We start from the raw sequence: 23,854 nt of genomic DNA, 5'->3' as shown, positions 1-23,854 counted from the left end.
TGTAACATTCTTGAAGCTTCAGTTAATGCACGTTGTTGTTGTTGTTGTTGTTGTTGTTGTTGTTTTTGTTTGTTTGTTGTTGGTGTTGTTGTTTTGTTTTGCGGGTTTGTTTTTTTTTACATAATTTGAAAACCACTCGGCTCAGCCGCCGATATTTTCTTCCCCTCCATTAGACCTTGAGTGGTGATCTGGACGCTAGTCATTCGGATGAGACGATAAACCGAGGTCCCGTGTCCAGCATGCACTTAGCGCACGTAAAAGAACCCACGGCAACATTAGGGTTGTTCCTGGTAAAAATTCTGTAGAAAAATCCACTTCGACAGGAAAAACAAATAAAACTGCACGCAGGAAAAAACACCAAAAAAAATGGGTGACACTGTAGTGTAGCGACGCGCTCTCCCTGGAGAGAGCAGCCCGAATTTCACACAGAGAAATCTGTTGTGATAAAAAGGAATACAAATACAAATACAACCACGAGCAAGTGGCTGTTTTGGGTTGTAAGCAGTATGAATTGACTTGATTTCTCGTGAGCATTTCCGCTATGGGTCCCCCCAGGGGGCAAAGAAAAATAGAGTTCTGGAATAGGAATGAGCTTACCCAGTGTTCAGTTTCTTATTTCCTTCTTATGATCATTTCATGCTGTTAACAGAAAGCTTTTTAATTTGATTTGCTGCCAGCTTTGTTTCCTTTCTATCTTTCTACTTTTTTTTTTCTTTAACAACCATAAGGCTGGTATCCCTAGTTTTATTGCGATTATATTGTCATCATCATCATCACCATCATGCCATCGATTGTTTCTTTTAATCACTAATCACTGGAGATAATATGTAAGCCAAGAACATTATATCTGATAAAGTACACAAGACAAAGACACAATTCTGAAGTCATAATCAATGATGATATGATGTTGTTGATTTTGACCATCAACTTCATGAACAAAACGTGTTGTTGGCAGGTGCTCCTGTTCACCGGCAATTTCTTCTCCATCCTGGCCAGCTGGATTCTGGTGGCCATGACCTTGGAACGCTTCATCGCCGTCTGGTTCCCGCTGAAGGTCAGCCGGATCTACTCCAAAAAGAAGGCCACCATCGTGCTCATCGTCATCTTCTTCCTCACCTTCAGCTTCAACACCGTCTACTTCGTCATCGTCATCGAGAACGTGAAAAAGTCGTGTGTGTTCCACGACAGTTTCCGGACCTTCATGCAGGACTACTGGTACTGGGCAGACGCCCTGGCCTACGCTATCGTGCCCTGTTTGCTGGTGATCACCAGCAACACGCTCATCATCATCAACGTGCAGATGTCCTCCAAGACGCAGCGGCAGCTGACCAACAACTTTGACCAGTCGTCGCGGCGAATGCGAGACCAGCAGCAGATCACCACCATGCTGATCGTCATCTCCCTGGTGTTCCTGGTCCTCATGCTGCCCAACAGCATCTTCTACCTGGTGTCCGAGCACTGGCTGAAGACCACGGCGCCGGGGTCCTACCGGCGGATGGAGTACCACTTCACTAAGCAGCTGGTGCACACGCTGAGCGACACCAACCACGCCGTCAACTTCTACCTCTACTTCCTGTCCATGGCCACCTTCCGTCGCCGCTTCCTGGACACCATCCTGTGCCGGAAGCCCGCCCGGAAGCCCAAGGGAGCCAACAGCAGCGTGTTTAAGACCTCCCACTCCTACGTGTCCTTCCACTCCACGCACAGCAACCTCAAGTCGCGGGCCGACCTGCAGCACAGCCACAGCCTGACCAACGTGTCGGACGTCAGCAGCGAGGTATGACCATTAGTGCGGGGAGCCAGGCACCCCAAGGAAATGAGCACCACCGTCTGACGTTGGCTGGACTGTACCCAGAGAACAGACAGTGGGGATGAACACAAACTGAAAAACACCCAAAGTAAGACTCTCTCTTTGAGCTACGGTGCTGCGTTTGAACTGACAATAACCCCAAGAAGCAGAGGAAGACGGGGTGTGGATAAAACATTCTGAATCTTTAAGACTGGAACGAAAGGTCAGTGGTGGGGGAAAGAAAACCAGAAAAGTGAAGTTATATATTTGGACCACAGGGATATTTTATTCAAATTGACAGTAGTTGACAGAAACCCAGTCAGAAGAGAGACATGAATTCTGTAGCCTGAAACTCTGGAACGAAAACACGCTCCATCCAAAGCGATGACAAACCTGTGGACACATAGAGACATGGACCAGCTAACCGCAGTTCTAACTTCTGACACTCAATCAGACTGCTTGTCTGTGCCAAAAGGTCCGATAATGTGGGAAGAAGAAAGACTGCTCCCTTCGAAGCATCGTTTTAGAGTCGAAGAGCGGAACGTTACCGTCTGCTACATTCCCATTCACGGGGCTTCTCTGCTCAGATAAAACTAATGACAACTGAGGTGGAATGCGGAACTTTAAAGAAGATCGATTCTACCTGTGATGGGCATTATCTTTCCTTGGACAAATACGTTAAAAATAACACAAAGTTCAAAGCATTTCAGACAGTGTTGAAAATTACCGCATCTTGGTAAAAAAAAAAAAAAAAAAAAAAAAAGTCTGATTGAAAAAAAACACCAACAACTATGCCTACTTGCGGCTGAACAAAGATTTATTTTCGATGAAAATTTGGAAATAGGAAACCTTAAAAAAAAGAAAAGGGAAATTCACAGTTCAGTTATATGCGTAAACAATGAGTTAATACCCCAAATGAAAAGTTAAATTTGTCACTTTGGGCGAATTCTCAAATTGATAATTATGCTTATAGATGCAGATTGTTAATATCAATAATATTCTACACTTTACACTGAAAGTTACGATTCCTTGCCTTCAGAAAATATCCTCAAAAGAACGAAGACCAATCATGGACATTACTAAAAACATAGATAATAATTATACAAAAAAATAAGAAGAACAAGAAACCGTTTAAGAGAGCAAATCCATGCCAAAAAGAACTGTGGTCGACACTCAGCTGGAAGCCAGTGAGCTGCACAGTTTGATAGTGAATTCTCGGTCTGTCTTTGACCTCCCGAGAAAGAAATCGCCTGTTCATGTTCTGTGTGCTTTCCACGTGTGCTCCGAAAAATTCGTTTTCTCACGTGAAACTCACATCTGTTCTCCATCCATTGGAATAAAAACATGCATGTGGAATCATTCTGGCTGAACGGATAATGCTGTGAACAGATTTACTGCGCCCAGGATTTTAACCTTTGCTGATGAACACATAGGTCAGGAGATAACATCTATTAAAAATGACTTGAACATAACAAGCTTGTAAGAAACATCCTATGGAATGAAAGTTCGTGTTATTCTCTCAAGAGAATTGGTTGTACTTCCAAATGTATGCACAAGTTTTGCTGAAGAAATAGCTATACATGACGCTGTGACATGAACACAATAAAACATAAGAACAAATCCACTTGTTTATGAACTTTCTTTTGAACATTGTATAAGGTACAGGAACCATTATCACTTGATATTTAGTCTTCACGCAAATGTTAGCAGTCTTCAAATCATATCTCCATGGAAATACCTCAAAATACTCATCTGGACAGACAATTGAATGTACTAGGAACACTCGAACCCCCAGGGACTGAATGTGCAAAGATCTGAATTGTCGACCACGACATGCCATCGCCATAGTGCAGTGTCTTGACATGACAATACAAGAAGCTGAAGTCGCCAGAGTGCAGTGTCTTGACATGACAATACAAGAAGGTGAGGTCGCCATAGTGCAGTGTCTTGACATGACAATACAAGAAGGTGAGGTCGCCATAGTGCAGTGTCTTGACATGACAATACAAGAAGCTGAAGTCGCCAGAGTGCAGTGTCTTGACATGACAATACAAGAAGGTGAGGTCGCCATAGTGCAGTGTCTTGACATGACAATACAAGGAGCTGAAGTCGCCATAGGGCAGTGTCTTGACATGACATGACAAGAAGGTGAGGTCGCCATAGTGCAGTGTCTTGACATGACAATACAAGGAGCTGAAGTCGCCATAGGGCAGTGTCTTGACATGACAATACAAGAAGCTGAAGTCGCCATAGTGCGGTGTCTTGACATGACAATACAAGGAGCTGAAGTCGCCAGAGTGCAGTGTCTTGACATGACAATACAAGAAGGTGAGGTCGCCAGAGTGCAGTGTCTTGACATGACAAAACAAGAAGCTGAAGTCGCCATAGTGCAGTGTCTTGACATGACAATACAAGAAGCTGAAGTCGCCATAGGGCAGTGTCTTGACATGACAAAACAAGAAGCTGAAGTCGCCATAGTGCAGTGTCTTGACATGACAATACAAGAAGGTGAGGTCGCCATAGTGCAGTGTCTTGACATGACAATACAAGGAGCTGAAGTCGCCATAGGGCAGTGTCTTGACATGACAATACAAGGAGCTGAAGTCGCCATAGGGCAGTGTCTTGACATGACAATACAAGGAGCTGAAGTCGCCAGAGTGCAGTGTCTTGACATGACAATACAAGAAGGTGAGGTCGCCATAGTGCAGTGTCTTGACATGACAATACAAGGAGCTGAAGTCGCCATAGGGCAGTGTCTTGACATGACAATACAAGAAGCTAAAGTCGCCATAGTGCAGTGTCTTGACATGACAATACAAGGAGATGAAGTTGCCATAGGGCAGTGTCTTGACATGACAATACAAGAAGCTGAAGTCGCCATAGTGCAGTGTCTTGACATGACAATACAAGAAGCTGAAGTCGCCATAGTGCAGTGTCTTGACATGACAATACAAGAAGCTGAAGTCGCCATAGTGCAGTGTCTTGACATGACAATACAAGAAGCTGAAGTCGCCATAGTGCAGTGTCTTGACATGACAATACAAGAAGGTGAGGTCGCCATAGTGCAGTGTCTTGACATGACAATACAAGGAGCTGAAGTCGCCATAGGGCAGTGTCTTGACATGACAATACAAGGAGCTGAAGTCGCCATAGGGCAGTGTCTTGACATGACAATACAAGGAGCTGAAGTCGCCAGAGTGCAGTGTCTTGACATGACAATACAAGAAGGTGAGGTCGCCATAGTGCAGTGTCTTGACATGACAATACAAGGAGCTGAAGTCGCCATAGGGCAGTGTCTTGACATGACAATACAAGAAGCTGAAGTCGCCATAGTGCAGTGTCTTGACATGACAATACAAGGAGATGAAGTTGCCATAGGGCAGTGTCTTGACATGACAATACAAGAAGCTGAAGTCGCCATAGTGCAGTGTCTTGACATGACAATACAAGAAGCTGAAGTCGCCATAGGGCAGTGTCTTGACATGACAATACAAGGAGCTAAATTCGCCAGAGTGCAGTGTCTTGACATGACAATACAAGAAGCTGAAGTCGCCAAATACTAACAATTAGCCGTCTTCAGTGTGTGAGATGGACCCAAGTTTATGACTGTACACTTACACAAAACAACGTGTTCTTGCCTACGACAGAGAGATTGCTTTTTTTTTTCTCCCAGAGGAGGTTGATTCCCTCGTCTTACCCTTCCTCACCAACCGTGTTCTTGAAGTGAATGGACATAACCCTATGTTTGAAAAGGAAACCATCAAAAGATGAACAGGTACGACAACCATTTATTGGGTTTATGTAACGCTTGAAATCCTCCACGGAAAGGGTATGGTGCCTGTGCTCGATATCAAAACGGATATGAATGTCCAAACAGGAGCTTTATGTGTACGTGTGTGTGTGTGTGTCTGTGTCTCTGTGTGTGAGGCGATAGGGGTGATTGTGGTAAAGAAGGGGGAAACGCGTGCGCAGGCGTGTGTCTTCGCGTTTTGGGCATGGGGAAGGGGGGGGGGAGGTGAGGGGTCATCGCGAGAGGAGGTGAGAGGCGGTGAGTATCAATGTGGGGGATGGGAGGGGGTGGGGTGCGCCCAGGAATACGCCACATAAAGTTTGTTGTACGTTATATAGCTGTTCAGTAATCATGATTGTTTTATTCTTAATGTGTACAGATTTTTTTTTTTTTTTTTGATATGTGTATGTCGCCCTAATGAGATGTCGAAGTTGTTTGTAACATAATTGTATTATATTTGCATTTAAGCAAGGTGTTGCATTTTTCATGTCAGCATACAGTGACACGTGTTTCATGTAATGAAATTGTTGTAAAGTTTCATTCATAGTTCGACGGGAGGTCAATGTGCTCCGAATTGTGTTATTGGTTTATCACGCTACAATGATGGAATCTATATAGTGTATGCCTATTGGTAAGTATTGTATGACGGCTTTCCTTATTACTGCGTGTGTTGTTTGTATGACGTTGTGACGCGGGCACAATTCTTTTACGCATCAGCTTATCATTTGCTGCCTCATCATTTTACTGTTTATGTGTGTGAGACCTTTCATTCTATCGTTCTCTAGACATAAGCTATTTTATGATTGGGATGTAAAGAGGTGTAAAGAGAGGGCATGGGGGGAGGGGGGGGAAGAGTCTGTTATATTGTCGTATTCTTCTCTTTATCTGTCTCTGAATTTCTCCCATTGCTACTTTGTCTCCCATTTCTCTGTGTGTGTGTGTGTGTGTGTGTGTGTGTGTGTGTGTGTGTGTGTGTGTGTGTGTGCGTGCTCCTTTCCAATCATTCATTTTTTGGTCGATTATTATCTCTGTTCAAAAATTATGATGTTTGATTCTCAGGTCCGTTACGAAGTTTATCCTAGAGATGATCGACATGTGTGTGTGTGTGTCTGTCTGTCTGTGTCTGTGTGTGTCTGTGTGCGCTCGACAACTAAATTCTTGTCACACAGTATACTCAAACAAAAGGGACAGTATGAATACGCATAATTTGATTTTCATTTTGAGCGCGCACTTGTCACACAAATAACGCTGCGCGATTTTTCATCGTCATTCTTGAAGCTGTCATTGTTGTCGTGTTAATAACCGATGTCGTCGTTTTCTCTTCTTTTCTCTCTCTCTCTCTCTCTCTCTCTCTCTTTCTCCCGGGTTTCACCATCTTCGCTTTGTTTTTTGGTGTTTGTTTTGTACAGTATTAATGCATTATATACCAAGGCGATACCGATGTATATTCTCATATTTTGTTTTGGACAACAAGACAAACAGCACTTAGTGCAGCTGAATATTGTTCATAGGTGTGGTTTAAAAAAAAAAAAAAACCCAAAAAGTTGACTTGTACAAATTGTCTCCAATGGTTCTTGTTCCCGTTGTCTCCTTACTCTCCCGGTTCAATCATGTAGTAGATAATGTAGTGATTTATTTACATATCCAATTACATCGGTGTTACTCTCGGGTCTGTCTTTTCATTGACCTCATGGCTGTTTATATGATATAAGTGCATGGTTTGATGCGATTGTTTTTTGCATCATAATTACGGACTTCTTTCCTAATGTGATGGCATGTGTGAAAATCTTTGTGTACAAGTTGGAAATTGCTAACGTAGGTTGATTTGGGTTAGTGGTATCTGTGGAATGTGTGTGCGTGAGAGAGAGAGAGAGAGAGAGAGAGAGAGAGAGAGAGAGAGAGAGAGAGAGAGAGAGAATAAGAACAAAACTTTAATCTCCAGGCCTCCGGCCCCTAGAAAGAGGTCAAAAGTACACAATATGGTGATCACTCAGCCACAACAAAATGTAAAATACGTACTAACTTAAACCTGTAGAACAAAAGTGATTCTTGTGCATAGTAAATTACTTCTAACTTTCATCATTGTTGTCGCAGAATTCCTGTCGTATCTTCAGGGCATTAAATATATAAATGCAGAGTTTACGAATACTGTAAACAGAACCATTCTTCAGCAAGTGAACATACGATTGACCTTCAGAGTTCAGATGTTTTTGCCGCATGTTATTGTAAAGGACACAATTGTTTATAAAATGGTTTTCATCTTCGATCACATTAGAGCATTTACATGCGTAATTTGAATTATATTTTAATGTTCTTCTAAAACAATTATCCATTTATTGGGAGCAAACCAAGCCGTAATTTTACCAAACAGTCCCAAAAACACTTTTTATCCACAAAGTCAAAATATTGCTCACACTGAAAACCAGTTTTAAACAGTCTGTAGTTGTGATATATATCTTTAGACTCGTCCCACTCTTGCATAAATATATCTTTCATTCTTTGCTTAAATAATGACAAAAATGTTTGCTCACAACCAACGCCTTGTTGCAACCAGACATATCCAAACCCAAGTCTAAATAAAGTATTTTTTACTAAAGACACCCAGCATTTTTTCCCCTTTCGTCTAGGTTAAACATCATCAAATATGCCTGCCTGGGTAATCGGTGCACATTCATATTCAGCAACCTTAACCAGTACTTGATACACCTTGTTGCACTATTTATATACAGTGGATAACGTCCTAATTCGCCGTATGCAAACTTGTTTGGTACTCTAAGTGGTATGTTCAAAAAACGTTTACATGCAAAGGAATGAACCTTCTGAATATTATCACACACAGAGAGAGAGAGGGAGAGAGAGAGAGAGAGAGAGAGAGAGAGAGAGAGAGAGCATTGTCGATAAGTGTCCTGATTGGTCAATAAGTACTATTTCATCGTGTAAAAATGTAGATCGCCACGAATTCAGCTAGATAATACAATATTGTACATTGAACTGGAATGGATGATTTTACTGAAATATTATTTGTTTTAATGTTCAGGTGTTGTCTTTACATTTTTCTCCTGTATTCATTGCTTCTTCAAAAAATCATTTTGTTTCATTCATCGTACAAGTATTACATAACATGATCGCAGGTGAGTTGTGCAGCTGTTCTGTGTGTTGGGGCACCACAATAATGTCACACAGTTACTTCAATACTAAAAGGAGGAACGCAATGCGTTAGGCGCATCCATGTACGCACACCATAACTGCGTATGCGCGAATGTTTCTGCATTCTTTTGCATTTTGTCTGTTAATAAGTATTTCTGTTTTTCATCTTGTTCTCTTTTCTTCTTTCTTTTTAAAACTTCTCTTTATTCCATTTATTTTTTTTTTATTGGTTTTGTTTTGTAGTTTTATCTTATACAAAGGCGATGGGTGTTATCTCATGTTTTGGTACAGGCAATCAGCCTTGGCAGTATATTGTTATAGGTGTTTAAAAAAAAAAAAAAACCTTGACTTGTACAAACCGAATTTGCCGTTCCCCATTGCAACAGTAGAGATAATTGAGGCTTTTTTTCTCCGTTTGGTTTGAAATTTTTGACTCAGCTGTTTTGATATGTGATGTTATTGTTTGGGCATTTTCATCATAATAGGACTTCTTTTAGTGATGGCATTGTGATAATTTGTGTACAATGAAATTTGCTACGTGAGTTGATTTTAAACTGTTTCTGTGGATGTGTTCGTGTTTATCAAGGAGAGAGAGAATAGAAAGATGAAAGGAGGGGTACACTTTTCTCGGCCTGGCCCCTGTAAGATCAAAAGTATAATCGTGCAATCAACTACCATTAATACCACACTTAAAACTTGAAAAGTGATCAAAGTTTCTTCAATTTCCCTTTTTTCCATTATGTCGACTTAGGGATAAAATATAAGCAGATTTGAAGGCGTTTGCGTGCCCATACATGATTGTTGTGTTGCCTTGGTCTAAAACAATTCTTATAAGGTCACTCGGTCACATAAGCGTTAAGCTAATTTCGAATTTTTTTAATGTCTGACCACAAAATTTCTTTGATTGGGAAAGAACAAGCTTTAATTTTTACCAATTTAAACTTTTTACTCAAAAGTCAAAATTTGCTCAGCTGAAACAGTTTTAAATATCTTAGTTTATATTATCTTAACATTTGTCGTCCCTCATTGTTCATAAATATATCTTCACTTTACTATTGACCCACACCCAACGTTTTGGTATCGTCTGAAATATTCCTATTTTTTTACAAATTGACCCAGCATCCTTTGTTAGTTAAATTTTCATAAATTCCTTCTGTAATCGGTTGCCATTCATTTACCCTTCGTCCTGATAATTTTGCCTGTTATATCATTACTATTGACCTAAGCAACTTGTTTGGGTTCTAATTGTTATTCTCTGCTTCTTTTTTACTAATGACGAGAAGAAAAACTTTGTCTTGTCTGAATTGTATAAGTACCTATTTTCATCTGTACAAATGTAGACCCACACTGTTCGCTAATAATCCATATTGTACTTTAACTATGGATGATTCTAAATTTTTGTTTGAATTGTTCATGTTTTTTCTTTCTTTATCATTGGAACCCCAACACTTTAGTCGTTAATGGTTTCCGGTTCTACTAGCTAATGACTTAACACCACATTGTTCGTTTAATGTTTCAATAAGGATGTCATCTTTGACTATTCGACCCAATTTGGTTTGTGTGAATTGTGCTTTTTTTTCTTTAACTTATTTGCTTAACACTTTGTTTTTTCTGATTTTTTCTGTTTTTTTTTATTACCTAATACTTTTTTTCTCTTTTTTTCCTGTTTTTTTACTAAGCCCACAAACACTTGGGTTCGTCGGGTAATCTGTTGCATGTTTCTTCACTTACTTATTGAGCCAACCACTGTTCGAGCTTAAATGTTTCATTTTTTCCGTTTTTACTATGTCCCAAAACTTTGTGTCTGTAATTTGGTTTCGCTGTTCTTTTCTTTACTATTGACAACCAAACTTGATGTTCGTTCTAATCTGTTTTTTATACTGTTCTTCTTTACTGGATTGACCTCAACACTTTTTTTGACTGTTCCTGTTTCTTTAACTATTGTACGCAATAAACTTTTTACGTCTGAATTCAACTTGACTGACTTCATCTTCTTATTAGTAGCGAAACACTGTGTTCCAGTTTGATGTTGTTTTCTAAAATTCTTTTTCCCGTAGTGACCAAACTCTTGTCTCTGTCTGGAATCTTTAAATCTGACGCCGCATTTTAGTTTGGAAGCAACACTTTGTTCGTCTGAATTGTTTCCTATTCTTCTTTACTATTGACTCAACACTTTGTTCGTCTGAATTGTTTCCTATTCTTCTTTACTATTGACTCAACACTTTGTTCGTCTGAATTGTTTCATATTCTTCTTTACTATTGACCCAACACATTGTTCGTCTGAATTGTTTCATAATATTCTTCTTTACTATTGACCCAACACTTTGTTCGTCTGAATTGTTTCCTGTTCTTCTTTACTATTGACCCAACACTTTGTTCGTCTGAATTGTTTCCTATTCTTCTTTACTATTGACCCACCACTTTGTTCGTCTGAATTGTTTCCTGTTCTTTCCTGTTGACTCAACACTTTGTTCGTCTGAATTGTTTCCTGTTCTTTACTATTGACCCAACACTTTGTTCGTCTGAATTGTTTCCTGTTCTTTACTATTGACCCAACACTTTGTTCGTCTGAATTGTTTCCTGTTCTTCTTTACTATTGACTCAACACTTTGTTCGTCTGAATTGTTTCCTATTCTTCTTTACTATTGACCCAACACTTTGTTCGTCTGAATTGTTTCCTATTCTTCTTTACTATTGACCCAACACTTTGTTCGTCTAATGTTTCATAATATTCTTCTTTACTATTGACCCAACACTTTGTTCGTCTGAATTGTTTCATAATATTCTTCTTTACTATTGACCCAACACTTTGTTCGTCTGAATTGTTTCCTGTTCTTCTTTACTATTGACTCAACACTTTGTTCGTCTATTGTTTCATAATATTCTTATTTACTATTGACCCAACACTTTGTTCGTCTGAATTGTTTCCTGTTCTTCTTTACTATTGACCCAACACTTTGTTCGTCTGAATTGTTTCCTATTCTTCTTTACTATTGACCCAACACTTTGTTCGTCTGAATTGTTTCCTATTCTTCTTTACTATTGACCCAACACTTTGTTCGTCTGAATTGTTTCCTATTATTGTTTGCTATTGACCCAACACTTTGTTCGTCTATTGTTTCATAATATTCTTCTTTACTATTGACCCAACACTTTGTTCGTCTGAATTGTTTCATAATATTCTTCTTTACTATTGACCCAACACTTTGTTCGTCTGAATTTTTCATATTCTTCTTTACTATTGACCCAACACTTTGTTCGTCTGAATTGTTTCCTATTCTTGTTTGCTATTGACCCAACACTTTGTTCGTCTAATGTTTCATAATATTCTTCCTTACTATTGACCCAACACTTTGTTCGTCTATTGTTTCATAATATTCTTCTTTACTATTGACCCAACACTTTGTTCGTCTGAATTGTTTCCTGTTCTTTACTATTGACCCAACACTTTGTTCGTCTGAATTGTTTCCTGTTCTTCTTTACTATTGACCCAACACTTTGTTCGTCTGAATTGTTTCCTGTTCTTCTTTACTATTGACCCAACACTTTGTTCGTCTAATGTTTCATAATATTCTTCTTTACTATTGACCCAACACTTTGTTCGTCTATTGTTTCATAATATTCTTCTTTACTATTGACCCAACACTTTGTTCGTCTGAATTGTTTCATATTATTGTTTACTACTGATCTATGTGTTGACAATTGCTGCCGGACTGAACATGACCATCAAATTGTTGAACTTGATCGAGAAATACGTTTAGGGTTTAAAAACAGAACATAAATTATAATGAGATCAGATAGAAAAAAAACCCATATATTTCCTTGTTGATAAATAAGTTTCTCCAAGCAGGAACAGTTTTTAAATGCAGACGACTGTATCCTCAACATATTCCTCAGAATATATCTAAGATTAACCTCTGGTTTTAATAAGAATGTAGCAAAGCCGTTGTTGTCATGCTGTCTTAGTGAAGCGGCGCCAATATGTGTTTGACACTGTGCTGTTCTGGAAAGACTATTTCTGTTTCCCTGTGTGTCGGATCATAGCTTATGAATGAAACAGTTTGTGTCATATTGTGTTCATTGACTTTTTATTACTATCATTATGTGACTGTAGACTTGGGTGATCCCTGGAACCTGCCGTATCGCTTCATCCGGATCTTGTAAATAATTGTTTTCTTTGTTTTAATTCATAAACTTTGGACTTGATATATTTGTATCAAAATGCTTTTTTTTCTTGTAATTGTTTTAGAGGCCCTTTAAAAGAAAGTGCATGGTTCCATTTGATGATATTGTGAAAAACATTTGTTTGTTGTAACAGGCTGTATTCTATTGTGGTTTGTTGGTAAATCGATTCCTTTTAATGATCTGATAGACTTTATTGTAGAGGTTGGGGTTTTTTCATATTTCATCATCGCATCCCTATACTGTCCAGGGTGTGGTTCGTCCGTCGGGATCGACGAGGACCATCTAGTCATCCTGGGGGTGGGTGGGTTGGGCTCTGTGGTTGCGCTGATGACTGGTCAGGCCAATCCGCGCCCGGAAGGTTCTGACGCAGTGTGGACAGGGGATGGTGCCGGCTGTCCAGAGTATTATGTTGTTCACGAGCTCACTGTAATGATTAACGTACAAAATATCTAAATCAAACTGGAATTTTAACTTAAACTCACGATTGTATTTCCATAAACCATATTTATGGGTCCACAGCACACCGTAAGAAGAATCAAGCTTACCCTCATACATGTGGTGACGATAAAATATGGGCTTTCAACTCATGATAGCAACACTTCGCATCAGATTTTCCACCTTTCGGCCAATCAATACAGCTCTGTAGTTGTGTCTGTGTGACCTCTTATTGCTCGTGTTATTGTGCAGCTCTGTATATTTAATATATACTATTTACTTATTACTATATATATTTGTTGTGTGTGTACTGTGCGTGCGCACGTGTAAGTATACACGCAGAGGCTCTGTGCGGCGCGATGTTTGTTGTTCGGTTCTGTAAGATAGGTAAATGTATGTTGCAGTGTACTGTAGCAATATGGAATTCTTCCACAACAAGACGCACGCTAACACAGCCGCACAACACACCACACACTCACCACTCATATATATGTCTCGTCAGAAGGATACAATGTGTGTAACGCTGGCCGGTGATGATCGGCTCATTAGATGAGGGGACAGGTGGGCTGGATGTGTCGGAAGTTAGACTGAATCCACCTCAGTGGTCATAATGCAAGAATGCCAAAACTGGTTCCGCTATGCTGATCTTTTTATCCCTCTTACGTCATCACAGAATATAATAAAAGTAAAATAAATAACTTATGTCATGACTGGTCAACAAATCACCATCTCGAGTAACAGTATAGTTGCATCATAAATCCGACCATTGCAATCTGTCAGCTTTGAGACAGTAAGGTGAATAACCATTTTTTGAACTTGACAAAGACAACTGTTTGCAGAATGTGAATGATCAACAGTACTTGATACGAATGCCGTACCATCAAAATGTTCAATCAGACACAAAGTCCAACTTTTAAACAAAGTTGAAGGCTATTTGGGGGGCTGCATTCACTCAAGATAAGCTGCTTCAGGAAAAATATCAAGATGCGGTATGAATGTGGTATTGAAACTCAGTCGTGGATTAAAAGTGTGGTTCGCTGTACTGATTTCTGTATCTGAGGGTTGCGTGTGTGTGAAGTCTACGCGCCGCTCTTCGTGTGTGTCGGCGTGGGGTCCCAGTGCAGATGGTGCTGTGTCGAGTGTGGGAAATTCGCGGGTGCTGTGCACTGTAGAGCTGTGTTGAGTAATCCCGGCATTATTCATAACACCACAGCCCACCACAGTTAGCACGTAACTCCCGATACACAAACCTGGACGATCCTCAACAAAATAAGTACAAAAGCAATTATGCTGGCTGCATGAGTTTAAGAGAACCGGAAAAGATCTCATTACCGGAGTCTACATGTGAATGTCTTTCCGTGATACATGTTGTTCCGAGAAAACACAGGTTATTCATGTCGATTACACGTATGATCATGATTTCATAGATGCCCTTGACATTTCCCTTTCTAGTTAGGTAACCCTGAATTAACGATTGAGCACAGACACACGCATCATTCTTGCGTGGGTTCAATCGCAGAACCATGAAGTTGCCCACACAATCACGTCTTGCCAATGTAACTTCGATCTCATCCACGTTGTCACAAAAAGAATACTGCTTCAACCACGAGGCTAACTGGTGTTATCTGCAGCGATGAATAAATGGTCGAGCTATGATGAAGGAAGGTGATAACCCTATCAGACTCAACCAAGACCTCGACATTATTTGAGAGCGATGGAGTCGGCGATCATCACCACGCGGCGCCCACCACACACTGCACACATGCCGCACGCACGCCGCACGACGGCGAGCAGCACGGGTTCAACACATACACGAGTCGTCACGGCACCACGACACCACACAGAACACAGTGACACACAGGCTACGAGCAGCAACGACCACAGCCAGTCGCATGCACGCACACCACTCACCACGACGTCTCGGGATCTCAATTACCACGACCCACACCACATCAGGTCTAAGTTGAACCGATCTAACGATAACTCTAGCCAGCAAGTATTAAGAATTAAAAGCTATGACCACACTCAAATTAATAAAACGGCGCTAACATACAATGCGACGTGAAATCCTTCACCGTCTAACCTCTCCCCCCTTCACGTCATCTTACAATCGGATTCTAAGTCTGTGCTTTCGAATTCGACAGGTCGAAATGCATGGAACCAGCACTACCGTGTTTGTGATCCTGTTCCATGTCTGCCGGTCGGAAGTAAGCTTGGTATTTTCATGAAGCTGAGGGAGTGGGTTTGAGATCTCGCACATTATATCTTGTTTTCGATGATCGCTACATGCTGTGTCGGCTAGCCATCATTGTGAGTGTATTGTGGCATGTGGTGGCCTGTAATTGCCTCAAAACTGCCTGTTGTAGCAGTATGCAGAACTACTGTATCGCACAGTCAGGTTACTTTGCTTTGATTGTGCGCTACGGACACTTGAATTGATGATTACATGGACATGTCAGTAAGTGAAATGGGTAGGGACATCAGTGTTCAAAGTCCAATTAATGGCTAGCATCCATATCTCCTGAAGTTGGTGAGGGGAATCCAAAAGAAAGGATGTCAGGATTTAAACAAAAACAAAAAAAAAGTACGGATGCCCTCGGAAATTTATTTCCTTGGTCAGCCAATTCCATGAAGGCATGCAGGCTCGAGTCCAGGACAATGGCGAAACATCTGCTCCTTTTGCTGTCACAAATGGTGTCAAGCAAGGCTGCGTCCTGGCTCCAACGCTGTTCAGCCTCATGTTCTCTGCAATGCTTACTGATGCCTTCAGAGATGGCGATGTTGGAATCGACCTAAAGTATCGAACAGATGGCAAGCTAACTTGATGGCAATTAATAAACTTGATAATCATCAAAATATAACTTGCCTGAGGCAATGACACCGGTAGCCTGCTGTACTGTTGTGTTCTCCGTGAGAGCCGGATGCGATGTGCCAGCCAACTACAGAAGCAGTGAGGTAGCCTATGTGTCATCAGTCATGTACGCACAATCACTTCGTTCCACGTAGTACAAAGGGATTATTGGTTTGTTCCCTTCTTTTGCGAGTATGGGTCTGAGAGACCCACGAATTACGAATAAGGGTACTTAGTGTTTTCTCTTCTTTGGGGAGTATGGGTCTGTAAGACCCACAACGTAGGAATGCAGGTAAAAATTTTCACAATTACGTAACTGATTAACTAATCAGTTAAAGTGTACATTAATTTACTAAAATGATGCATATGTTGTGACAACAAAAGTCATGAAATTTCAAATTAATCGGACACCAAATATATTTTAAAGGCATTTTTTAAGGCAAAAATGGGTCTGTCAGACCCACAAAGTACGGTGAAGGTTAAAGAAACAATGATAGAATCAACAAAAGCAATTTATACATCTCTCTCTCTCTCTCTCTCTCTCTCTCTCTCCATGTCGCTCTTTCTCAAGTAAAAAAAGAAATGCCTATTCCGTAATACTAAAACTTAAATTAGTTGGCTTTTTTTGGCGGGTTGGCTGGTTGACCTGGTGGATGATCGGCTCATTAGATGAGGGGACAGGTGGGTGGATGAGTGGGATGGTTGACTGAATGTCCTTCATGTGTACAATTAATTGCAAACAATTACAAAATCTTGTTCGCTATGCCTGATCTTTTTATCCCTACTTCGTCATCACAGAATATAAAAATAAAATAAAATAAAATAACTTCATTGTCATGACATTGCATCAACAAAGTCATAAACATTTCATCAGTAAAGTCGTAGTATTGCATCAATAAATCCACCATTTCAATCTGTCAGCTTTGACGAGCATGTAAGGTGAATAAACCATTGTTTTTGTGACTTGATCGCTGAGCAACTGTGCCGAATGTCGAATGTGTCAATGGTACCTTTCACTACGATGCTAACCATTCAAATTTGTTCAATATGACATCTTGGGTTTCTGAACTTTTAAACTCAAAGTTGAAGGCTAATTTTTGGGGGGTGCATTTCACTCAAGAATATATGCTGCTTTGGAGAAGGAAAAATATCAAAATTGCGTTTTTTGATTTTGGTGTACTTTGAAACTTCGTCTGGAATTAAAAGTGTGGTTCGCTGATACTCTGACTTCTGTGCATCTGTGTGTGTGCGTGTGTGTGTGTGCGCGCGCGCGCGTTTGTGTGTGTGTGTGTGTGTGGCGTGGGGTCCGTGTATATGTGTGTGTGTGTATGTGTGTGTGTGTGCGTGCCCGCGTGCGCATGTGTGTATGTGTGTGTGTGTGTTTGTGAGTATTTCCAGGATTGAACTTCTCAGCCACACCCGCACCCATCAGTTAAGACTGTACTACTGATACACATTCAAGCACGATCATATGAAGAAGAAAAAAAGTAAAAACGTGTACTGGTGGGTGCATGAGTTTTAAGAGAAAACCGAAAACATTTTGATTTGTTGTTTTCCATGTGTTAATTTATTTCCGTGATTACATGTTTGTTCCGAGAAAACAACAGGTTTGTTGTTCGTCTTTTACACTTTCTGACATTCCTTTCATCAGTGCGCCTTGACATTTCCCTTTCTTTATTTTTCTTTCATCTCCTGAATTCACTGATTGATTGCACAGACACACGGCATCATTCTTTTCGTGGGTTTCAATCGAACGAACAATGACGTTGCTACACAATCAGCGTCTTGCACATATTGAACTTCGATCTCATCCACGTTGTACAAAAACAAAATACTTCCTTCAACCATCGATGGCTAACTGCAAAACTGCAATAACTGCAGCGATGAATAAATGGTGACAGCTATGATGAAGAGGAAGGATGATAATCGCCACACAGATAACCAAGACACCGACGATTATTTTGACGGCGATGAAGACGGCGATCATCAGTACCGCGCGCGCACACACACACACACACACACACACACATGCACGCACGCACGCACACACGCACACACGCACTCACACACATACACACACACGCACGCACACACACACACACACACACACACACACACACACACGCACGCACACACACACACACACACACGCACGCACGCACACACGCACGCACTTACACACACACACACACACACACACACACACACACACAGAGCTAAGTTGAACCGCATCTTCGATAACTCTGCCAGCAACGTTAATTAATGAAGTAACAAAAACCAACTCAAATTAATTAAACGGCAGCTAAACAAATCAATGCGACGTGAAAGCCTTCCCTGTCTAACTCTCCGCGATCCTTCACGAGCTTCTTCCAGTCGGAGATCTAAGTCAATCTGCTTCGAGTAATTACGGAGACAGGTCTGAAATGGCAAGGGAACAGAGAGGACCAGATGTTTTACCTTTTCCATGTCTGCCGGTCGGAAAGTAAGCTTGTATTTTCATGAAGCTGGGGAGTGTTAGAATGCTGGAAGGCGACGAGGACATTATATCTTGTTTTTCTCCATGATATACATGCTGTGTCGTCGGTATCGTTTTGAAGTGTATTGTGGCAGTGTGCACTGGAATTGCCTCAAAACTGCCGTGTTGTAGCAGTATGCAGAACTACTGTATCGCACAGTATGTTATTTGTTTTGATTATCTGAACGATACTGTACACTTTGAATTTGATGATGAACATGACATGTCAGTAAAGTGTAAAATAAGGGTAGGGAACATCAGTTGTTTTCAAAAAGTCCAAATCAAAAAATGGCTAGCCTTACCATATCTTCCCTTAATTGTCAGGGTTTGGGGAGTTATCCAAAAAGAAAGGATGCCTTTCAGTATTTAAGACAAAAGAAATATTCAGTGCATTTCCTTCAGAATACCCATTTCACAAAGAAAGTAGAGAGTCAGATTCGAGCCGAATGGGGTTATGATTGTGTGTTTTCCTCTAACAATAGTAGATCAAGGGGTGTGGCAGTTTTATTTAACAATAATTTTGAATTTAAAATAGAAACAATAATTAGGGACACGGAGGGAAATTATATCATTCTGGTGTTAAACACTGCTGGACATCAGTATTAGCTAATATCTATGGCCCAAACAGGAATGACCCAGAGTTTTTCAAAGAAATCCAAGCAAAAACTGAGGAATTGAGTATTCCAAATATCCTTATTGCAGTTGATTGGAACCTAGTAATGAATTCTAATCTTGACTACTATAACTATAAGCATATAAATCATGTAAAAGCAAGAGATGTAGTTTTTGAAATGACCTCCACATTAGAGCTAACTGACATATGGAGAGAACTGAATCCTGAAGTTTTAAGATATAGTTGGAGAAGAACCATACTATGACTTACTATTGCAAAAGAGATTGTATTAAAAAAAGATAAAGAAAATTAAGGAAATAAAGTTTAAATGGTTTCAGATCAAAGTATGCCATAGAATCCTGGTGTCAAATAATATCCTAAAAGTAATGGGTGTGACTGATAATGACAACTGTAATTTTTGTGACACCGAAAAAGATGAAATACAGCATTATTTATGGTTTTGCCCAGTTATACAAACTTTTTGGCTTCAGTTTGAAAATAAACTTAAAGAAAAATGTGAAAACTGTGAAAGATTGTCCCTCAATTTTGAACTTATTTTGTCAGGCACTGATGAAAAAACTAAAACAGATGATGTTTTAGATGTGATAGTTTTATAGGCAAAATTCTTTATATACAAGTGTAGAATTAATAAGGTTAAACCAGGTTTACATGCATTCATTGCTGAACTGAAACGCAATTACTCAACAGAAAAACAAATACACCTAATGGAAAGGAATTATCAGGATTTCTCTATTAAATGGCTACCTTATTTAGATTTAGTGATGGAACATGAATTCTAATCTTTTATATAGAGTCAGAGGTATTTCCACAGGAGTGGAAACATTATATTGACCAATCTTGTATTGACTGGTTTCTTGTGACTCGTATGTTCCCTGTGATCCATGAGATTTGACTGTTAAAGTGTGCTGTGAGCTGAGATTGGAAATGTCATGTTCTGGGATCGATGCCGGGTTTGTTTGTTTTTTGTTGTTGTTGTTTTGTTTGTTTGTTTGTTTGGTTGGTTTGGTTTGGTTTTTTTGTTGTTGTTGTTTGTTATTGTTGTATGTGTGTGTGTTTGTTGTTTGTTTGTTTTCTCTATTCTTCATCCATTCTTTCTTGCTTGTTCGTCAGTTATTTGCTAACTAAAAAACACTCTTGCAAACGCTCACCATATTATACATGTGTGTGTGTATATTATATGTGTATATGTATGTGTATATATATATGCGTATATATATATATATACATATGTGTGTGTGTATATGTACTACCTCTATTGCTAAAGGTGGTGTGAATTGCAATTTTGCTTTATTGCTGTGGAATTTCAGGTGAAATTGTAATGGAGACAATGTTGAAAAGAAAATATAACCTTCTATGTAAGGGAAAAAAAGAACTACTGTATTGTAGTAGTATGCACTGGAATTGCCTCAAAACTTCTTAAAGGCGTGTATATATATATATATATATATATATATATATATATATATATATATATATATATATATATATATATATATATAGAAAGAGAGAGAGAGAAGCTGTGCGCGCGTTTCCTCGTCAGTAGAACAACTGGTGGTAGCTTTGTCAGGGTTTATTGTAACTTCTCTGCGACAGTGCAGGGGACATTGAGACTAACCCTGTTCGTACCTTTATTTTTGCATTTTACCTCAGGGTCGAACCTGGTCATCCCAGATTAACCCTGAGGTCCATATAGTCTAGCCTGGCTGGAATGAACCAAGGTTAACTTCAACTGACACCACACCACACCACACACACACACCCACACACACACTCACATACACACGCGCGCGCGCGCGCACGCTTTGGATCCTCCTCTTAAATAAAGGATATGGGGGGTCATTCTAGGCCTTGACGGGCGCAATAGCCGAGTGGTTAGAGCGTTGGACTTTCATTCTGAGGGTCTCGGGTTCGAACCTCGGTAAGGGCACCTGGTGGTAAAGGATGGAGATTTTCCCGATCTACCAGGTCAACATATGTGCAGATTTACTAGCGCCTGAACCCCCTTCGTGTGTATACGCAAGCAGAAGATCAAATACGCACGTTAAAGATCCTGTAATCCATGTCAACGTTCGGTGGGCTATGGAAACAAGAACATACCAAGCATACATACCCCCGAAAACTGAGTATGGCTGCCTGAATGGTGTGGTAAAAATGATCATACATGTAAAAGCCCACTCACGTACATACGAGTGAACGCGGAAGTTGCAGCCCATGAACGAAGAAGATGATGAAGAAGATTCAAGATTCTAGGCCTTGAATGACTACAGGTGGTAAATTTGGCCCACTCATAATCAATATAGTTTATCAAAGCAGAACTCCCAACGTTTGCCCATGATAATTTGTAATGGAGAGAGTGGACCAAGGGTCAGTAACGAACATCACCTCCCCCTTTATTTTTCAATAGTTTTCTCAAACCTGTAGAAAGGGGGTAGTCTCCAACTAGATGAAGTCTGTCTTGACCAGCTACAAATCATTCCGGGGGTCATTCGAGGCTATTCCAGAACGACCCTGGAGTAAAACTCCAGTGAGGGGGGTGGTTTGAAGCTGTGACACCAGCTCCACTCACCAACGATCGGAGGAAGCGAAGGAGTGTGGTTTTCACAGTACCATGCAACCCCTTCCCCAGTACGGGTTTGGGGAAATGCATCCTGTGCGTGCCTCCATCAGCGATGTGATAAAACTGTCTAAGTGTGGCAATGGACTAACAGATCAAATGTCTGCACTCTCGCGGTCTGCGACACGGGAACAGATGGGCAGATTTGATTCTGACTACGGGCGCAATAGCCGAGTGGTTAAAGTGTTGGACTTTCAATCTGAGGGTCCCGGGGTCGAGTCTCGGGGTTACGGCGCCTGGTGGGTGAAGGGTGGAGATTTTTACCGATTTCCCTGGTCAATATAATTTATGTGCAGACCTGATTGTACCTGAACCCCCCTTCGTGCGTATACGCAAACAGAAGATCAAGTACGCACGTTAAAGATCCTGTAATCCATGTCACCGAAAACGGCGGGGTAAAAACGGCTACACACGTAGAAGCCTACTCGTGTACATGCGAGTGAACGTGGGAGTTGCAGCCCACGAACGAAGAAGATTCTGATACGTCTGGAGAAGGAGAGAAAACCAAAAGCGATGAAGAAGAAAAGGTTCGGTTTGAAGAGGGGCTGTGAGTGCTTTCTGATCAATATGCGCCACGCTACATATACTTTCAAAACAAGAGGACAAAATGAACAGATAGCTGATCTACACATAAACCCGACGCGCTGGAATAAGGCTTCGAGGACAAATCCATATACGCTACACCACATCTGCCAAGCAGATGCCTGACCAGCAGCGTAACCCAACGCGCTTAGTCAGGCCTTGAGGGGAAAAAAGGTGAATAAATAATAGATAAATACATTTTTTTAAAAACAACTACTACTACTAATAATAATATGTATAAAGCGCAAAAACTTGATGAAGTCAACTGTAAGTGTACATAAAAAAGTAGTAGTAGTAGTAAGAAGAAGAAGAAAATAAATAAAAAGACAACAATGATGATAAATAAGCAAATAAATGATTCGATAAACACAGCAGACTATGTGAAAGGAAGAACCTGTGACAATGATCTGATAAACACAGCAGACTGTGTGAAAGGAAGAACCTGTGACAATGATCTGATAAACACAGCAGACTGTGTGAAAGGAAGATCATGTGACAATGATCTGATAAACACAGCAGACTATGTGAAGGAAGATCATGTGACAATGATCTGATAAACACAGCAGACTATGTGAAGGAAGATCATGTGACAATGATCTGATAAACACAGCAGACTGTGTGAAAGGAAGATCCTGTGACAATGATCTGATAAACACAGCAGACTATGTGAAGGAAGATCATGTGACAATGATCTGATAAACACAGCAGACTGTGTGAAGGAAGATCCTATGACAATGATTCGATAAACACAGCAGACTGTGTGAAAGGAAGAACCTGTGACAATGATTCGATAAACACAGCAGACTGTGTGAAAGGAAAAACCTGTGACAATGATCTGATAAACACAACAGACTATGTGAAAGAAAGAACATGTGACAATGATCTGATAAACACAGCAGACTGTGTGAAAGGAAGAACCTGTGACAATGATCTGATAAACACAGCAGACTGTGTGACAGGAAGAACCTGTGACAATGATCTGATAAACACAGCAGACTGTGTGAAAGGAAGAACCTGTGACAATGATTCGATAGTTTCAGTTTCAGTACAATAGGCGTCAATGCGTTCGAACAAATCCATATACGCTACACCACATCTGCCAAGCAGATGCCTGACCAGCAGCGTAACCCAACGCGCTTAGTCAGGCCTTGAGAAAAAAAAAACGGTGAATAAATAATAGATAAATACATTTTTTTTAAAACAACTACTACTACTAATAATAATATGTATAAAGCGCAAAAACTTGATGAAGTCAACTGTAAGTGTACATAAAAAAGTAGTAGTAGTAGTAAGAAGAAGAAGAAAATAAATA

The 23,854-nt window shown here is 40.3% G+C and overlaps 1 protein-coding gene across 1 annotated transcript in view; it reads left to right on the top strand.

Moving 5' to 3' along the window:
- LOC143279673 (kappa-type opioid receptor-like) overlaps positions 1-1,783 on the top strand; it is a 23,647-nt gene extending 21,864 nt beyond the window's left edge. Inside the window, exon 2 of the mRNA XM_076583789.1 lies at positions 956-1,783. Coding sequence (XP_076439904.1) covers positions 956-1,783 — 828 coding nt within the window. The remainder of the gene's footprint in view (positions 1-955) is intronic.
- Positions 1,784-23,854: the final 22,071 nt, after the last annotated feature.

This window comes from Babylonia areolata, chromosome 1, assembly GCF_041734735.1.
Source record: "Babylonia areolata isolate BAREFJ2019XMU chromosome 1, ASM4173473v1, whole genome shotgun sequence".
Taxonomy (NCBI): Eukaryota; Metazoa; Mollusca; class Gastropoda; order Neogastropoda; family Buccinidae; genus Babylonia; species Babylonia areolata.
This window is presented reverse-complemented; position numbering and strand designations above follow the sequence as displayed.